We start from the raw sequence: 19,882 nt of genomic DNA, 5'->3' as shown, positions 1-19,882 counted from the left end.
GCCACCATCGGAGAACATCATAAACAATCGATACATACAAGTCTGTCCCTTGCGCACCGGTCTCTGCATTTATACGAGTGCGACAGAAAGCCCAGAATGTTTTGGGCGGTTCAGGGTGATGTTTAGCCGCTGTGTTCTCGAATTTCCAGGCTCTTCTAGGTCATATTAAAGCCGGGATGGTTTCGCAACATTATGTTGAAAAAACAGCTTTGTTAGTATTGAACTGTTAATATAGCAACAATTTCGTATAAATAATTATAGGTTCTTGAAACTTAATTCCGGAAAAAAACTCGGAAAACTGCGAGACTCGGTTCCTGAACTATTAAAATTTATAATATGTATCTGTAAATTTGTACGGGACTCTCGGTGAGCGAGTTCCGACTTGCACTTATCGTTTTTTTAATTGTAGCGTTTGCTCCTGATGAAGTTAACTAAACCTGTGACTAAACGTTGAGAAAATATAGTTTTATTAAATTAAAACACTAGTTTTGTTTTAACAGACCGCATACCGTAATTTTTTTTTCTTTGCTATATCATTACGGTATATAGAAAGAGGTAATCCATTAGTAGAAAAGCACTGAAACACAATATATAAAATTCTGGGACGAAACTTAGCTCCCAGTTAAAGAATAACTCTGTAATTTAATACGTAAATCATACTCGGAACGTAACGCCCATTAACTATCAATCAAAAATAAAATAAATAATTATACTCACTCAAAGTTGGTTTGATCTTTTAAAGCTTGAAAACTTGTACACTTGTATTGTCGTTTAACGATGCCTAGAAGACATGCTGTATTGGGATCTGTACAACTGATTTTTCCTTCGTGATCTGAGTTATTTTTAAGCTGGCATACCATCCAATCCACCGCCTTAGCAGCCATTTTTGTACCTAAGTTTCGATCAAAAGGTGTAGGACACCCCCCTTGCTGCATGTGACCTAAAATAAAGAATCTTAATCTTATTAGGATCAATTGGCAACCTAACCAAACCAAAATGCGACACGCCATATTTAGTTAAAAAATGAGACATTCAAATAAAATCACTGGAAACTCTAATATTTTAATTTAAATTTAATAGTTTCCTTGTTAGGAATATTTAACAATAATTGTTAACAGATCATCCCCATAATTTGTTTAATCTTTGTGTGACGAATCACGGAAAAACTGAAATTATAAATCCATTATCTCATGTTGAGGTTTAAAACTTTTGAAACTGACTACCAAACTTTTGTCAGGTGACATTAGTATGAAGTAGTAAGCGTTCGACACCTGTCGTCGCGCGCGTAGATAGGTTTACGGTACAAGGTCTAGAAATTGTCCTGTAAAGTACTCCTATGCAGTAGTCCTGTATTGCAGTCCGAAGTGTGAAGTGTACAAAATGCCGAATCAGCTTAACAGCCGTTGTAAAAATCTCATCGCAACCTTATTAGAATATTTTGAACGGGAAAGCTTAGTAAAGACTCTTTAAGTGCTGTTAGGAAGGTAAGTTTCGTTGTATATGTTTATAATTAATTCATTTTTGTTTCGTAAACTATTTTGATTAAAAGAAAATATGTAAAAGTCGGCAATGTTGTGCCTTAATCGTAGCTTAATCACGTGACTAAAAATTTATTTGGTACGATCTATAAATGGGTGAATATATATGAAAAGAAATCACAGCACTTATGGGAATTACCTTGAAAGAATTAAGTCAACTTTACCTAATACATTCATTCTAGCACTGAACAATCCTTTTCCTTCTTCAGAATACAGCCGGTATATAAACTCCGTATTATAATTTTCAGAAGCTTTTTCATTTCTTAAAATTAAGCCACGTTGAACTCCTTCTGACATTTTCGTTGCCATGTGGTAAACATCTTGTTGTAGGTCCTTAATTGTGAATTTTTCTTCATAAATATAGGCGGCATCGGCACCTCCCGCTAATCCAGCTAAAGTGGCAAGATACCTAGAATATGAAAACAATGATACATCCTTATTTTAATTATTACTTGTTTTTATTTGCCACTTAAATAAATACATACACTAAAGCTTGATTTTCATGCATCCGTTATCCGATGATACGATATTAATTTTATTGGTTAAATTTAAAGACTTCAGTTGGTTAGAAAATTACGCAGTTTTTAAATTCATTGCATTTATGCCTCCGTTCATCGGATATACGATTTGGTTGTGATTGGTGTCATTTTATATTTTCATTTCCATAAGGATTTCGCTGGTTTACTTATAGTCTAATAAGAGCTAGCAACGTTTTCGAGCGAGAATTTTAAGAAAGCTGGTTCTTAAATATATCTTTTGATATGCTTTCCTGAAGTCTGGCTGCCGGTAGACGTTGGGTTTGCTACTGCGCATCTTATTTTATTCTTATCATATTGCATTATTGCGCATCTTGTCTGTATTCAACAGCTGTTCACTACTGCGCACCACAAATTAGCCCTGTATTTCAAGAACTAAGGAGGCTAGGACAAACATGTGTGTAGCATATTTAGTTTCATAAAAAAAGTAGCAAAGTAATGTGAAAATCGCATCATTGTATCTCTACTCATAAACGAGAAATCCCATAAACCAGTCGAAAATGGGATACCCTGTACAGATGGGATACAAAGTAGTGAACCGAGTAGTACCGGCAGCCAGACGGTCCGCACTTTGGTCAGGAGAGCACAGGAGAGCATAGAAAAAGTTACATTAAAGAACCAGCTTTCTTAAAATTCTCGTTTTCCTGACGTTGCTAGCTCTTGTACTATTATATTTTTATTACGGTTAGATTAAATTTGTCAAAAAATTTACGGATAAAAAGTGGCGCAAAAACGCTATGACCAATCAGAGCACCGTCGGACCATCGTATAGTAGGATAACGGACGCATGAAAATAAGGCCACTGTTACTGTTTTACTTCTCTTATCTATGCTTTAGGCCCACTGCAACTGTCGCAAAAAATATGTGTATGTTTATCGCCTTAACACATTCGTGCTCGCTCAAGTCTGTACGCGGCTTTAGAATTTTCAGTTCTATTCTTACCCACAATATCCTCCCATGGTTTCAATAACAAAAACTCTTCTTTTGGTTCCCTGAGCCGACTGTCTGATCCTATCGCATATTTCCGTAATTTCATTTAGTGCAGTGTCACATCCGAGTGAAAATTCAGTTCCTGGTACATTATTCGAAATGGTACTAGGAATTACCATTATAGGAATACGAAAAGCGTGATGTTCGTCCCGATGTTCTGTAAATTGTAGTCCAGCTTGGAAGGCCTAATATTAATAAAATATGTCAGAAATGTTTGTACTATACACTTAAAAAAATTAGAAAACACATCTAAGATCATATTTGATATTAAAAATGTTATTATTACATGGTCCCAGTTACTGGGTGTCCCAGAAATAAGTGCAAGTATTTTAACTGGTAGTATAGTTCAACCCCAGAAACATACCTGAGTTTTTTTTTCGCAAAATTTTTTTTAGAAAATTCGAAATTTTTTGAAAAATTTTTTGGAAATTTATTTGGTTTTTAGTGAAAAAAAAACATAATTTCTCGATAATATGGCAACATAGGTATTATATTAAATTTACAAGAAAGAAAATCCAGAAAAGATCCAGTGGTTCTCAAAATTTAAGCAAATCATTTTTTTTAATTTTCAAAGTAAAATAACTCCGTTATTTTGGACTTATTTCAAAATCGATGAAGAGAAAATATGTTTCTTTGATCAAGATCTACCACCCCTTAAAATACTTGCACTTATTTCTGGGACACCCTGTATGTACTTTGTATAGATTCATTCCAACATACGTTTATAAAAGAGCATTTACATATTAACATTACAAAGATTATTAATTAGTTCAACAAATATTTACCTCATTACAATAGTATTGTTTTATTTGAGTAAAAAAGCTAATTTTTCTGGTGACGTTTGTAATGTACGTTTGACATTACAGGCGAGGCATAAAAAGTCATTTCTACTCTGAATATAGAAAACATACTATTTTTTCAAACGCCATTAAAAATTGTTTAAACAATTTCAAACGTAAGTAATATCTTGAAAGCAATTATTTATCGAGAAACTATGGTTACATTCGCTGAATCTGACGCTTTATGTAAGTTTAATACTATATTTTCGTATTTTTTTGCTTAGGCTTAAAACTGCTTTACTTTTATGACTAGGCTTAAAATTACTTTTTTATATTGTCAATCACGTCGCAAAAATTAATACTTTTGTGCCGCTTGAAAAAAAATATTTACCTCAAATCCACCAATGATTAACAATGCTTGTATACCAAATTCTTCTAATCGAGAAGCAATTAATCCCATTCGATTACCTGGAAGGGTACGTTTAGTACCTAAATACGCCCCACCATGAGATACCCATCCCGTTACATCAGACCATCCTATAATATTATTCCGATATTACATCGTCATCTTATTATTGTTTGTTCAGCTATCGTTCAACGTCACGTCATATACAGGGTGTCCCAATATTCTGTGGACATAGAACTACTACGTATTTTTGGAATCAAAATAAGTTCATTGATCTCAGATACCTACTACACCATAAAACGCATATTTGACAAATAATGATGACGTAACGTTGAACGATCATTGAACAGACTGTACTTTTTTACTTGCCCATATGCTTTATATTGCCAGCTATCAGTCCTTCAATTCCGTCATGGATGCCAAAAACAGTGTCTCCTCGGTAAATACAATTTCGTACAAAAGACCGAACAGCTGCATTCATGCCACAAGCCGGTGCTCCAATGTGCATTACACCCACGGTATAACCTTCCTATTTTAAAAGTAACAAGAGTAAATCTAGCTAAATAAACATCAAAGCACAGAAAGCATACTAAGAATACTGTCACAACTTAACATTTCTAAAAAAAAATAAAGAAATAATAGGAAGTAATCAAAGGACAACTTTACTACCATTGACTGCTACGATTTTTCTTGAATGAATTATGTATGTACAGGGTGTCCCATTTTCGTGTGTTTTATGGGGTTTCTCGCTTAGAAGTAGAGACACAAAGATGTGGTTTTCACGCCACTGTACTACTTTTTTACAAAATTAAAGATGCTACATACAGATTAGTCCTAGCCCTCTTAGTTCCTAAAATATAGAACGAATTTTGCATTTTTCGACTTCCCCCGTATCTCGGTTATCCTACAACTTATCGAAAAGGCGAAAACTGGGTTCCATAGAGTTTTTCATGTAGAATCCAGGGGTATAACTAGTTTCTCGCTGAGAACTGTCATTTTCGAAAAATTACTCAAACTTATGTTTTTTTTAATAGGACACCCTATATATTATTTTTTATTTTATTTGTCTTATTATGAACTTTCTAAAAATATACTATGCTATATACATATCTTCATAAATAATACAAAAAATCAATGATGTTAAAATCGCATCTTTGTATCTCTACTCATAAACGAGAAACCCAATAAAACACGAAAATGGTATACTCGTTATTACCTAGTAAAATTTAATAAAGAAAAATATTGCGTTAAAGTAAAAAAAGAAGCTTGTTTAGAAAAGTGTATTTATTGTAATAAATAATAATAAAATAAGCACTTACCGAACACCATAAGGTAGGACGCTACAATTATTATAAAAGAGATTAAAATGTGCACCTTTTAGCTTTAATAAAGAATTGTTACAGATTGTGAAAGATAGTGCTAAAATGGGAAGTCCATAAAATATATTCATTAGAATGGTGAGCGATTCAAGTGCTTTAATTAATTCATGTTTTCATTATTAATTATTTGTATACTATCTAATAAAAGTATGCCAAATTATTGTGTCATAGGTGTCATAAGTTATATTACAAATGAAAATTATAATAAATATGTCAAATTAAATATAAGGAATGAACGAGAGAAGAGTACCTCAAAATATATACACATATGTCCAAAATTATTGCATATGACTGTTTGGTAAAATCAAAAGACGTTCCACGAAATATTAATTTATAAAGTCCATCATGACTTAGTTTAGACCACATGAAAAAGCTATTTCTGTATTATACACTTTCATTACAACTAAATTTTCTTTATAAAGTTTAAAAATTAAAATCAAATTCAAACTGTAAAAAACAAAGAATTAAGAAAAGTATTGAAATGAATAGTCTGTATTTCCTCCTCGGGCAATAATGCACTCTCTCAGATGGTTTGACTTGCTACCTATCAGATTACCTAGGTAGACCTGTGGAAAATGTTCCCATTCTTCGATTGCTGCAAAAAGCGTAAAGTAGTGTGCTTCTCGTAAAGTTAAGGATGGGTTATTTCGTTTCTTTATTCTTGATTTTAGGATGTCCCAAGCATGTTCTATTACGTTCATACCTGAATGTGTTCATATCTGTGAATTAGTAGGCCATCGTAAACACGTTATTCCCTATTCGTCACAAAAGTGTTGCACTTCCATTGTTCGGTGTGGTAGTGCATTGTCATCAACAAAAACAAAAACTGCTCCTCGGAATAAACGCACAATTGGATTTAACACCTTCTGAATATAAACCCGTTCTGTCATTGTTCCGTCAATAACAAATAATGAGCGCCGCTCATTATCCCAGCCCAAAATATTACACTTCTTCTTCTTTACGTGCCGTCTCTTTCGTGGAGGTTGGCGATTACATTGGCAAAATCTTCACGATTATCGGCTTTCCTTATGAGTTCTTCAAAAGTTAGGTGAGTCCAGTTTCCGATCTTTCTCAACCAAGATAGTTTCTTCCTGCCGAGACCTCTCTTTCCTTCAATCTTACCCTTAACTATATTAATTGTAAGACGTGGTATTTTTCATTTCTCAATGCTCTAAGTATGATGTTTTTCTTATTTTTATTATATTAAGCAATTCTCTTTCTCTGCCTATTCTGTTGTAGACTTCGGTATTTGTGATATGGGCTGTCCATGGAATTTGAAGCATTCTTCGATATATCCATGTTTCGAACGATTCGAGGCGATTCATCTCTTGAACTTTCAGTGTCCATGTTTCTGCTCCGTATAATAGGATTGACCAAACATAACACTTAACGAGCCTAGTTCTCAACTCAAGGTCCAATCTGGGGTTCTGGAACACGTTCTTCATTTTTAAAAATGCATTTCTCGCTTGTTCTATTCTGGTTTTTATTTCCACGTCGTTGTTCAAGGTTTTAACTATGCAGGACCCCAAATATTTGAACTTGTAGACCTGTTCTAAGGTATTGCCCTCTATTTTAATAGGAATTGGTACATTTTGGTTCTTTCCAAATACCATGACTTTAGTTTTAGAAGAATTGATCTTCATCCCGTATTTCTTACAGGAGCCTTCAAGTCGTTCCACTAAACTCTGGAGACCAGTATCAGAGTCGGCAATAAGAACTGTGTCATTGGCAAATCTAATGTTGTTAATGACTTCGCCGTTGACCTTAATGCCGCAATCTGTTGAAGAGAAAGCTTCCCGAAAAATCGGCTCCGAATAAACATTAAATAACGAAGCACACATCCCTGTCTTACTCCTCTCTGTATATTGACTGGATTGGAATTGTCATTTTCAACTTCATGTGGTAACACTACCCCCTTGAAATGGGACACGGCCGCGGGGCTGAGCTACAGCTAATCTGGGTTATTTTCACGGAGCTCTCCAGACATTCATTCTTTGTATTCTCAACTATTTCCTGTGCCCATTGTACCCGTGTACGTTTTTGCCAACGTAATCAAACCAACGCAAAGGTGCCCGCCTATGGATGTTAACTAACAGATCTTAATCGACGTGGTACAGTTTTCTCTTGATACAATAACTCCTCCAAGCTGTGCAAGCTCTCTACATAAAGCGCTCGTTGTACTACTAATGGATTCCTTCTAGCAATTATTGACAACTGACGATCTTGTGCTGCAGTAGTAAGCGTTTTCCGACCTCTTCCTGGTCGGTGCTGAACATCATTGATTTCGCGAAACTTTTTATTAATTCTTGAAACATCACTTTGATTAACGCCTACAATTTTTGCCAGTTTATTTTGTAATAGACTTTGTAAAAAAGTTACTATTCGACTTTTGTTAAAGTAGGAAATACGATTTCATGGCATTTTTATACGATAATAGCGCGATGAGAATGCAGAATAGCTAAAATACTACTAATCCCCACGGCAAGAATCTTTTTCCAAAAAAATTCAAATAAAATATAAATAAACATTTCTTATCATACTTTGTTTCCCGTGCAAAACATGCAAAAAATAGACAGTTAAAACATGGCACAATACGTATACATATCTCTCAACACGTAACGCAGACACTTACGTAACGTCTGTCGTTGCGTTATAGTATATTGACGTACGTAACGTAAATGGTACATTTGTATTTCAAAATTGTTTTGTGAAAAAAGTAAAGTAAAGGAAGTAAAGATTTCAGTTAACGTCACATTTTTGCTGCCAGGGCTAATCTGGACGGGGTCTACTTTGTTTACGCGGAATCCGAACCGCGGTCCTCGGCCATATAAAAATAAATCGACTCTTACTCACGAGATATCCGATCTCATCCGGCCTCGAACAGGCGTGAATGAGCAGTGTGTGTCAACAACAGCACGATACAGAGTTTCGAACCGGGTCACCCGTCCATCCACTAGTATCGCCTTACGTCGCTTGACTTCGGTGTTCTAATGGGAACCGGTGTTTCGACGTAGCTGGGCCGTTGCCTGTTTTGTGAAACAGTTTTTTTTTTAATTTGAAAACTGGGAATTGATACCTATTATTCCAGAGATTCCACATTAAATTTATAAAAGTAATATCGAAAGAAATTATTAAGGGAATTATGATACTATAGAAAGTAGTCCATAAAACTTAAAATGTTTTTAGTAAAAAGAATCCCATCAAAGACACAGAATGTAAAAAAATGCCAAGTCTCGCAACACGCTCCTTCCTTCTTTAAAAAGCTGTGAGATCTCATGTAAAACCAAGTCAGTTTATTTTATTTAGTCTCTCTTTAAGCACCTATTCAACAATTTTGTTGTACATTGTTAGGATCAATATTAGTCATCTTTATTTTTGTAATAATTATAATAGTGATGGGATAACTCAAGCGAAAATTCGCTCGAGTACTCGATTATTGACATAACCGATATCGCTCGATTATGAATGAGCGATGCAAGGAACGAGCTACAAGCGACGAACGCAAGCGATCCTAGAATGAAATAAATTGAAATCCGATTTTAATGTGACATACTCGATAAAAAGCCGAGCGAATTTTCTACATACATTGCAGGTAGCAAATTTAATCTAATTATAAAAACTTTATTTTTAAGGGGACTGTTTAGATTTATGTAGTAATCGAGATGGTAGGTTATTCTTTTATAATTATGGTGCTTTGACAAGTCATTATAAACTGTCTAATACCTACACACTGCATATTTAATTCTAAAACTACTAAGATGGTCTGTTTATCGATATGCAATAATTTTGGACATATGTCAATTTTGAAGATATTTTATGTCAATCCTTAAGACAGAAATTGCTGAAACTATTAACTAATTACCATTAAAGCAAGAATAAGAATAAATTATACCGATTTACCTTTTCTAGCTTCTGTCCCTTTAAAAAATTCCATGCAAATAAGAAAATTAGTTAAATTAATAATAATTTGCAACATAAAGAAACACAACCACTATATAAGTATACATAAAATGGAAAACTATTTCTAGCAGTTATAGGTATACAGGATAGTCCGAATCGTATTGGGGAATTTTCGGCAGAATATTCTGCAGATAAAAAGAAGTAAAATAGTTTGTATAACTTTATGTTCTCAAACGCTTCGATTCCGAAATACACGGTGTAGAAGCTTCCTTTTTATTTCGATTTTTTCCAAATAATTTCTGAACTAACGTCGATATTAGGATAACAATTGGTGACTGAGAGTTTTTTGACAGGAAAAATTTTATTTCGATGTCAATATGACTCCTACTTGTGAGGGCGCCACCTACATATATATTTTTTAATTGAAGAGTAACAACTTTTCGCCCGTACCTGCATAAAACCACTGAGTGATAACATATAAAATTCCATTTTTTACGTAAAAAAGGTCTATTGATAAAAATCGTTATGAGTAGTGATAAAGGTAGTAAATCGATACGGCTCTCGAGATATTTGGAATCAAATTATCAATACATGTCATGAAGTTGTTGAACTAAAATCATTAATTTAAAATATTTTTGTGCCAGAGATTCAACAGAAACTTTGGCACAATGTTTCATCATTTTTTTTGTAGAAAAAATCTATTCAATTTCCCGTAAAACAGAAAGTGACCAAAAACAATTGAATACATCAATCAATCCTAATTTATGTCAGATACTAACATACCAAATTTCGTTTTTTTTATCTAAAAAATAAAAAAGTTATAGAGGTGAGCCACTTTTGAGACGCACCTGCTATACTGTCTTAAATTTCCCGAATAAAATTCGGACCACCGTATATAATAAAATTATATAAGAATTTTTGCCCTGAACTGCTGATATAGAAATAATTTCCACAATATGTTCGAGTTATTGAACTTGAAATAATTACCTTTCCGTGCCCCTGTTCATTAAAAGCACTTTTAGGTGGCTTCAAACGTGTTAGAAGTTTATAGGTTTCCAAATTCCGCATAAATGATTTACCTCTTAATTCCACTGCTTTTTCCCATTGCTTGTCTGCCATTGCCTAAAAAATATATATATCAAAATTAATCATAAAAAAACCTGTATTCCCTTTGTATTCCTAACAGACAATACATAAAATATATAAAAGTATACAGGGTGTCCCAGAAAGTGCAAGTATTTTCACTGGTAGTATAGTTCAACCCCAGAAACCCGCCTATGAGGTATTTTTCGCGAAAATTTTTATTTGAAAATTCGAATTTGAAAAAATTTTTGGAATTTTTTTTAGTTTTTAGTTAAAAATCATAATTTCTTGATAATATGGCAACATAGGTATTAGATTAAATTTACAAGAAAGAAAATGCAGAAAAGATCCAGCGGTTCTCAAAATTTTAGCAAAAAATCATTTTTTTTTTAAATTTTCAAAGTAAAATAACTCCGTTATTTTGGACTTATTTAAAAAACGCTAAAGAGAAAATATGTTTCTTTTACCGAGATCTACCACCCCTTAAAATACTTGCACTTATTTGTGAGACACCCTGTATATACAATATAATAAAAGATATATTATTTTTTTTTAATTAAATACAGGATGGAAATAATAGCAAATGTAATAAACCAAAAAAAATAGTGTAGAATGTATTGGGAGAGGGGGGTTAATCACCGCCCGACCTTACGGATCTATTGTGTCCCCCTTTCTTGAGTTATAATGAGTTATAACCCATCAAACAGTCACAGGGCTTTGACAAACCAGTATCTGAGACAGTTCCACAGATGTTAGTTCTCCATCTCCTCACAAAAGTACAGCGATTAGCAGCTCTAAGCACAACTGGAGCAAGGAACAACACAGCGCAAGCTGCGTTAGAAGCAATCCTGGACTTGCAATCAATCGACTGGCTCGTGAAGGATCTGCCCGCTAAGGGTGCCCTAAGATTAAGGGAATCCAATCTGTGGAACCAGGCCAACTACGGTTACTCGAGGATATTGCCAGAGACAGGGAAAATCATGGTGAACACGAGTCCACATCTGCTAGACCAGAAAACGGACTATACGCTCACCAAACATGATTTTGGAGAAAAGATAAGGATTCGCATCCCGACAAGAAAAGAATGGGAAAGCAACCGAGTAATAAACACTCAAGAGATAGCAATCTACACAGATGCTTCCGCAGCTTCAGGAGGCACAGGTATAGGCATCTTCTCAGAGGAACTAGACATCCGACGATCTTTAAGGCTATCGGATGGCTGTAATGTTCTACAAGCAGAGGTTTACGCCATAAAGGAAGCGGCTAATTGTATACGAGAGAAAATTGCTGATAGACCAATAGGGGATATAGGGATATACTCTGACAGCTTGGGCGCTTTAAGAAGCATCACCATGCAATCAGTGAGATCGAAAACTGTGATGGAATGCCGAGAAGCACTGTCCTGGCTGCGTCAGGGCGGAGTGCCTACTCTGTGCTGGGTGCCAGACCACAGCAATGTGGTAAGAGCTGGAAGTGCTTTAACGCAAAGAAAGAATGAGAGGAAGGTTTGGTATAACAATACAGGGGGGCAATGGGCAATGTGGCAAGAGCTGGAAGTGCTTTAACGCAAAGAAAGAATGCGAGGAAGGTTTGGTATAACAATACAGGGATGTCGCAATGGGCCCAAGGCCTCCGAGTGAGGGATCAAACATGATCCCAAACCCCAGCAACCTAACCTAACCTAGTTCTCCATCTTTGATATCTGTCATACCAAACTTCATGGCACGAATGTTTGTCGTCTCGGCGCACTCTGTGATGAAGTGTTCAGGTGTTTGCCCATTTTCCCCACAGAATCTATATTCGCCGTTGTTTCTTAGTTTCCATCTACTGAGGTGTGTGTTGAGGAGACAGTGTCCTGTTAAAACCCCGTGACAATCTGAAGATTGTGCTTAGTTAAATAAAAAAAATCTTTGAGGATTCTCATCCCAGATTACGGACGGAGTCTTCCAGATTCTTGAGTTCCGCTTTAAGTTGGTTACCAGATTGGTTTGAAGTATTTAGTTTTCGGCCTAAATACTCCTATCCCTGTTTCTGCTTTGGTTTTAGTAATGTACTATGACAATAATGCCGTAAAGTTATCAGTGATACTATCTATATAAATAAAATTTAATCAACATTCAAAACCCCGTGACAATCTGAAGATTGTGCTTAGTTAAATAAAAAAAAATCTTTGATTTTTCTCGGTCGTAAGTTCTGAGAAATTTCTTCTTCTTAGACCGTTGGAGGATTCTCATTCCAGATTACGGACGGAGTCTTACAGATTCTTGAGTTCTCCACTTTAATTTGGTTACCAGGTTGGTTGGAAGTATTTAGTTTTCGGCCTAAATACTCCTATCCCTGTTCCTGCTTTGGTTTTAGTAATGTAGTATGACAATAATGCCGCAAAGTTATCAGTGATATTATCTATATAAATAAAATTTAATCAACATTATTATTACTTTGTACTATTTTTTCAATTTCATTACGTTCAACATTTGATTGAAAAAGTTTTTTTTTGTTTCTTCTTAATTTTCTCTCGATTTTTCTTCCACCTGACAAACAAAAACACAAAAAAAACTTATTATGTGTAACAAACCAAAATGCAATAGCAATATCGCTTATATTTATCATTTTCCAAAACACTCACTATTGACACAAATAATAGTCTTTAAGTTAACAATGAGTTGAGACATTTCAAAAATCAAAATTTCAAAAAGTCGAGTGCATACGCATCTGCGTCCGTGCGTCATTCATCCGTCACTGCAATCATATTGAAATATTATAATCTGTCATTTTTTTAAAATAAACCAATAAGGCTAGTTAAAAACAACAAGAGATGACGGATTTATATAAACCCATCTATAGGAAATTTGAATTACCTTGTATAAAAAAATCAAAATTTATGTTGTCCAATAAAGTTATGTATTAAATTTAATTAAAGGTAATAAAACTGCTACAGGAATATCACAGAATTTTCTGAATATTATCAATGATAATTACTCAAAACTAATTAAAATGCACTTATAATCTTTCTGTACTACCCCCCCCCCCATTGTTCTTTAATTTCTTATATTTATATATACATTATTGCCTTTTTCGATATTTATAAAATAAGCACCAAAAATATATTACCTGGGCTACTGCTTTAGTCCGTTTAACACATTCCATCAAAGGCAAACGAACAGCTTGATTACCATCCAGAGAAATAACACATGCCTCACTATTATCGTCAGTTTCCATTAATGCCATTACAGCCTCTGCTCCCATTCGTGAACCCTATATTAACAAAATTAAGATGAATTAAAAATTAAACTAGACATGACAAAAAAAATAAATGACTAGACATCCGATTACTATACAATACTGCCTTCAGTAACATGGATATATTAATTATACTAACAAGGTGTATATTAAAGTTTCTTAAAATAGTTATTTATATATCAAGAAAATTATAAGGGTGATAATTACCGAGGGCAAAGATTCTATGGACAATAACTGCCCGAGGTTACTAACACTTATTAATTCCCGTGGTATATAGATAATTTTATATTTCTTACTGAATTTAGTATATTTTGTGCCATTTTAAAGCGGCAAAAATGTTGCATTTATTAATCTTCCGGTATATTTGTATTACGCTGCTGGAGGAGCTTTGTTTGTTGCCAAGTTGCTATTGTATTAAATGACCTGTTTATAAATTGACGGTTGTTGTCAATCGAGTTCAGTTTTTTGTAAAGAAAACGCCTTTCGCACGAATTCGGCACATGTTTGAGTACGTTTCCATTAAAATGGAGGAAATATAAAAAAAGCTGAAGAAGCACAAGCGTTACTTCCACCGAAACGTGAATCCATTTACCAAAAGGAATATAAAAAATAACTTCAGTCGCTGGGAGAGAAAAATATTTCAGCAGGGGATGTCGATGAAATGCTGTTCTGTATTATATGTGATATTAATGATGTAAATAAATTATTAGAGTAGGTAGATGAAAGTCCATTTTAATTTTATATTATAACTCAAAATCTCTATTGTATTTCATGGCTGTTAGCTATAAAAGGTAGAGGGAATTATGGCATCTTAATTCCCGTTAATAATATCCCAAGGGAGTTATGACTCTATTTATGGTTAGCGTAACCCAGACGAGATATAAGCTTATATTAATTCAGTAAGAAATAAAAAATAAACATAACATTTCATTCATAACTAATAAAAAAATTGTTATACGTTTCTATATCGTTGATTCACCCTGTATACCTTGAATGAACATAAAAATTTTAATAGGCTCACATCAAAAATCTTACCAAAATTCTATCAAATGCAGATGGATTTCCACCTCTCTGTACATGACCTAATACCGTTATTCTTGTATCTTGATGTAAATTGTCCACAACCACTTTTTTAATTTGTTCTGCTGTAATAGGTTGTCCATTTCGATCGATAGCTCCTTCAGCTATAATTATAATATTTAACCTTTGCCCTACATTACGTTCCTGAAATTAAATTATTAAGTTCCAATTAGACTTATGATTTGACTTACGTTATACAGGGTGTCCTGAATTCGAGCCTTATTATTAGGATCTCACAAACTTGAAGAGAGACGAGGTCGGTTAAATCGATGCAAATTTGCAGAATTTCATGCTAGTCCAAACACCACGTTAAAGGATTAAACATTCTGAATACTTCCGAAGATATTTGAAAAAAAAACGAATATTCCCGAATTCATTTTTATTTTATTTTTGTCGATTGACTCCATTTGAATAGATATAACAAAATCTGGGGGCAGGGCGGCAGTGCCCCCGCCAAGTCGAGCACAGCCGTACCATCCTTTTCTCGAAGGTATTAGCGGCACTTTTGACCACTCTGTAACTTCGTTGTGGATAAAGCAAGAATATTAATTTTCACTACACTTGAAGACATACTGTAGCTGGCTAGGTTACTAAAACATCTAGTAATTATCCCTCATAGTTTATGAATTATCGCTTGTCAAATTTCTGTAATTTCGACATTGAATGAAAATTCCAATGTACTTCTAGATGTGTCACAAACTCCAAATTTAGAATTTTAGGTAGCTTTAAGCTTATAACCAAAGGAAAAAATTAAAAATCTCGAAATATCCTTATGGATTAAAAGTTAGCTGTCTAGCTACCGGTAACTTGCTTTCCAGTCGAGAAAAAGACAGAAAACTAGAATTAATCGGAGCGGTCTCCTATTTATTGTATATTAATGTACCAACAATAATTCAAGGATTATGATTTTTTTCTTCCAGACTTTAACTTGTAAAGGGCAACGGCTACGTCGAAACGCCGGTTCCCATTAGAACACCGAAGTTAAGCGACGTAAGGCGATACTACTCGATGGACGGGTGACCGGTTCGAAACTCTGTATCATGCTGTTGTCCAAGGCAAAAGTGTAAAATCTATTGACACACACTGCTCATTCACGCCCGTTCGAGGCCGGATGAGATCGGATATCTCGTGAGTAAGAGTCGATTTAGACACTTGCCAAGTCAGTAGGCCATTGACCATGATATGGCCGAGGACCGCGCCCAGATTAACCCTGGCAGCAAAAAGGAGACGTTAACTTGAAATCTTTACTTTACTTTAACTTGTAATGAAGTCCCTATTTATTTTTTTAGTTTAATATGTTAAATGCTAGGCGTCGACAAGGCTTGATAGCGCGGTGGCAAAGTATTCCGCTAGTTCGGAAGGCCGAATTCTGGCTGCATCGGGGCATAATTTTTTTTATTTTATTTTCGTTAATATTCTGATTGTAAAATATTAAAATTCTTAAACAATAATTCACGGATTTATCTCTTATAGTTTTCGAGGTAAATAATAAAATATGTGTAAAAATGACAAAAATAATTTTGAATAAGCATTGGTAAAATATAAATTGAACATTTTTAAAGTTGATATTTGAGTTATAATGAAATTCGGAAATACAAGTAGTTAGACAACTAGCATTAATTCAATTGATATTATCTGACTTAATTAATTATATACGATAATTCAAAGTTTATGAATTATAGAACTTCTTTAATATTATTTTGAATGACCCGAAAAAAAATAGAAGGATAACATACAAAAAGAAATAAGATTCCATCAAAAACATAGAATGTAAAAAAATGCCAAGTCTCGCAACACAATTCCTCCGCTATAAAAAGTTGTGGGATCCCTATAACATAGGATACAACATTTTAATGAACATTTTTTTCCATAAAATCAATAAAATGAAAAATATACGAAATAATATACATTACATATTTCTTTCGAAAATCGACAACTATGAAACTATGATCCCTTCCCCGACACGAACGGTACATTGTGAAACAGGAAATTGTAGAGAGAAACAAGCCCTATAACGTAGGATACAACATTTTAATGAACAGTGCTTTCCATAAAATCAATAAAATGAAAAATATACGAAATGATATACATGTACTGACTTCTTTCGAAAATCGACAACTATGAAATTATGATCCCTTCCCGGACACAAACGGTACATTGTGAAACAGGAAATTGTAGAGAGAAACAAGCCCTATAACATAGGATACAACATTATAATGAACAGTGCTTTCCATAAAATCAATAAAATGAAAAATATACGAAATAATATACATGTACTGATTTCTTTCGAAAATCGACAACTATGAAATTATGATCCCTTCCCGGACACAAACGGTACATTGTGAAACAGGAAATTGTAGAGAGAAACAAGCCCTATAACATAGGATACAATATTGAGCCATATACCTCCTCCAGATTTCCGGCGCAAGGCAGCGCTTCTCCGAGAATATAAACGTATACAAGGCAACCCTCAACTTCCCATACACCAGGATACGGATAAAGCATGCAGAAACAGATTACGATCCAGAAGACCACCTATAAGAACTGGAAGAGAACTGCACACGTCACAGTTTGACCCCATAGACTCTTGGGAACGATGTTGGACAGACAACCGCCCCCCGCAAGGCAGAAATCTTCCGTGCATAAGAATGAAACCTCCTGCCTTCGAACAGCCCCGTAAAATATGGACATCACTGAACAGAATACGCACCAACCATGGCATATGCGCGGACTCATTACACAAATGGGGTAGGGCGCAATCTGCGAGGTGTGACTGCGGAGCGGAAAAACAAACCATTCTACATATGGTGATGGAATGCCCAAATACAGCATATGAGGGAAACTTTGACGATTTCCTGATGGCAACTGACGCCTCAATTGACTATATATACAATTTAAATGTTTGTTTGTGAATTGGAATAGTTTTTATACACTTTTATGCATTTTATGTCATGTGCAGCCATACGATAAATAATAAATATAGGATACAACATTTTAATGAACTGATGCTTTCCATAAAATCAATAAAATGAAAAATATACGAAATAATATACATGTACTGATTTCTTTCGAAAATCGACAACTATGAAACTATGAACCCTAAGAAAAAAGAAATTAATTAATAAGATAAAATTTGGTATAAAATAAAATTGTTACAAAAAAGTTAATAATACAAATTAAAACAGAATATCCAAACCAATCCAAGTAGATTTTTTTCCACAGTTACAATACCTTCCAGCAAAAATTTAATTCAAATTTGGTACTTTTTTGAATATTCACACTACCCCTCCCAGACTCAATCTCTAGATGCGCCACTGGTGGGATCTCATGTAAAACCAAGTCAGTTTATTTTATTTAGTCTCTCTTTAAGCACCTATTCAACAATTTTGATATAAATTGTTAGTATCAATATTAGTCATCTTTATTTCAATAATAACTATAATGACTTGGCAATTGCACGATATGATATTCTATAGTAATTAAAAAAACTTTATTCTTAAGTGCACCATTTATTAGATTTACTTAGTAATCGAAATAGTAGATTATTCTTTTTTATAATTATGGTGCCGTGCATGCAATTGCCAAGTCATTATAATTATTATTGGAATAAAGATGACTAATATTGATACTAACAATTTATATCAAAATTGTTGAATAGGTCCATAAAAAGAGACTAAATAAAATAAACTGACTTGGTTTTACATGAGATCCCACAACTTTTTATAGTGGAGCAATTTAGCGAGGTCAAGCCCTAGAGATTATCATTACTTGGCGAATACTCTTCTTTATTTATAATGGCGCTTACTGCCAGTTGGCCTTAAGAAGTTTGTAATTTATGTTTTAGTGGGTAAAAATGATTTTTAAATAGTGTAGGTAGTTTAAAATTCCATAAGAAATAATTTTTTGAAAATAGTAATTAATCTTTCTATGATCAATGTTAAGTTTTATATCAATTTTTAGTAAATGATTTTGACGCCGTTTTTATTCGATCATATGGTACTTTTTTTGTACAAGATGGCGTTATCATATTTTCAAACCGAGGTTTCGCCTTTCAGCTGCCATGATCAACTTTCTTTTCTTATGGCCCTGGATTCTTTATTATTTTGCGTCAATTTAACCAACCACGTATCTCTTCTAGTTTCCGAGATCCTAATTATGAGGCTCGAATTTGGGACACCCTGTACATAACTCAATTATATTAATAATACTCCCAACAAAAAAAAATGATATCAAGTTTGTTTAATTACCCAGTCAACTAGGTTAAAAAGGCGATCTCTCAAGATTGTAATTTTTTTAATCCCGGGATTTTGGGTATACATCTTTACAATTTTTCATTAATTAATATCGTGTCTAAGTGGTTCGTAATAGTACAAGTATGCGCTCACAGACAACCCTAAACGTATACTACGAGAGAAGCTTCTCAATAGCAAGAATATTATATAATAAAATAATAAATATTCCAGTAACAATACTCTAGATCAACTTTTTTTAACATTTCAAAAAGCGAGACTAGATTTTTTCTAAGTGTTTGTCGGTCAAGGACATAACTTGATTGCCTCATTATTTAGAATTAATTCCAAATATTGATACTATACCAATATTTTTTATACACATTTTCTGATTATGTTCAGTAATAATTGAGCGCCTTGAAGAAGTCATAATGAAAATACTAGTGATGGGATAACTCGAGCAAAAATTCGCTCGAGTACTCGATTATGGAAATAATCGACATCGCTCGATTATGAATGAGCAATGCAAGTGACGAGTTACAAGCGACGAAAGCAAGCGATTCTGGAATGAAATAAATTGAAATCCGATTTTAATGTGACATACTCGATAAAAAGCCGAGCGAATTTTCCGAAGGTAGCAAATTTATACGACGCCGTATATATATTTATCCGTTGCGTATATGAGGGACAAAATTTTACGACCTACATCGACAATGCTTTGA

The 19,882-nt window shown here is 34.0% G+C and overlaps 1 protein-coding gene across 7 annotated transcripts in view; it reads right to left on the bottom strand.

Moving 5' to 3' along the window:
- The window catches only part of LOC115887338 (ATP-dependent 6-phosphofructokinase), a 49,061-nt gene that overhangs the window by 4,007 nt on the left and 25,172 nt on the right, over positions 1–19,882 (bottom strand). For 3 of the 7 annotated variants that reach the window (XM_030906747.1, XM_030906746.1, XM_030906745.1), the window contains exons 8-17: positions 14,887–15,075; positions 13,723–13,866; positions 10,516–10,650; positions 9,529–9,546; positions 5,569–5,589; positions 4,619–4,778; positions 4,235–4,380; positions 3,017–3,249; positions 1,703–1,947; positions 718–940 (exon numbers count right to left, since the gene is read on the bottom strand). In XM_030906747.1, coding sequence (XP_030762607.1) covers positions 718–940; positions 1,703–1,947; positions 3,017–3,249; positions 4,235–4,380; positions 4,619–4,778; positions 5,569–5,589; positions 9,529–9,546; positions 10,516–10,650; positions 13,723–13,866; positions 14,887–15,075 — 1,514 coding nt within the window. The remainder of the gene's footprint in view (positions 1–717; positions 941–1,702; positions 1,948–3,016; positions 3,250–4,234; positions 4,381–4,618; positions 4,779–5,568; positions 5,590–9,528; positions 9,547–10,515; positions 10,651–13,722; positions 13,867–14,886; positions 15,076–19,882) is intronic. The other 4 variants (XM_030906752.1, XM_030906751.1, XM_030906750.1 and 1 more) reach the window with 2 other exon arrangements.

This window comes from Sitophilus oryzae, unplaced genomic scaffold, assembly GCF_002938485.1.
Source record: "Sitophilus oryzae breed Bouriz unplaced genomic scaffold, Soryzae_2.0 scaffold_562_pilon_pilon, whole genome shotgun sequence".
NCBI lineage: Eukaryota > Metazoa > Arthropoda > Insecta > Coleoptera > Curculionidae > Sitophilus > Sitophilus oryzae.
This window is presented reverse-complemented; position numbering and strand designations above follow the sequence as displayed.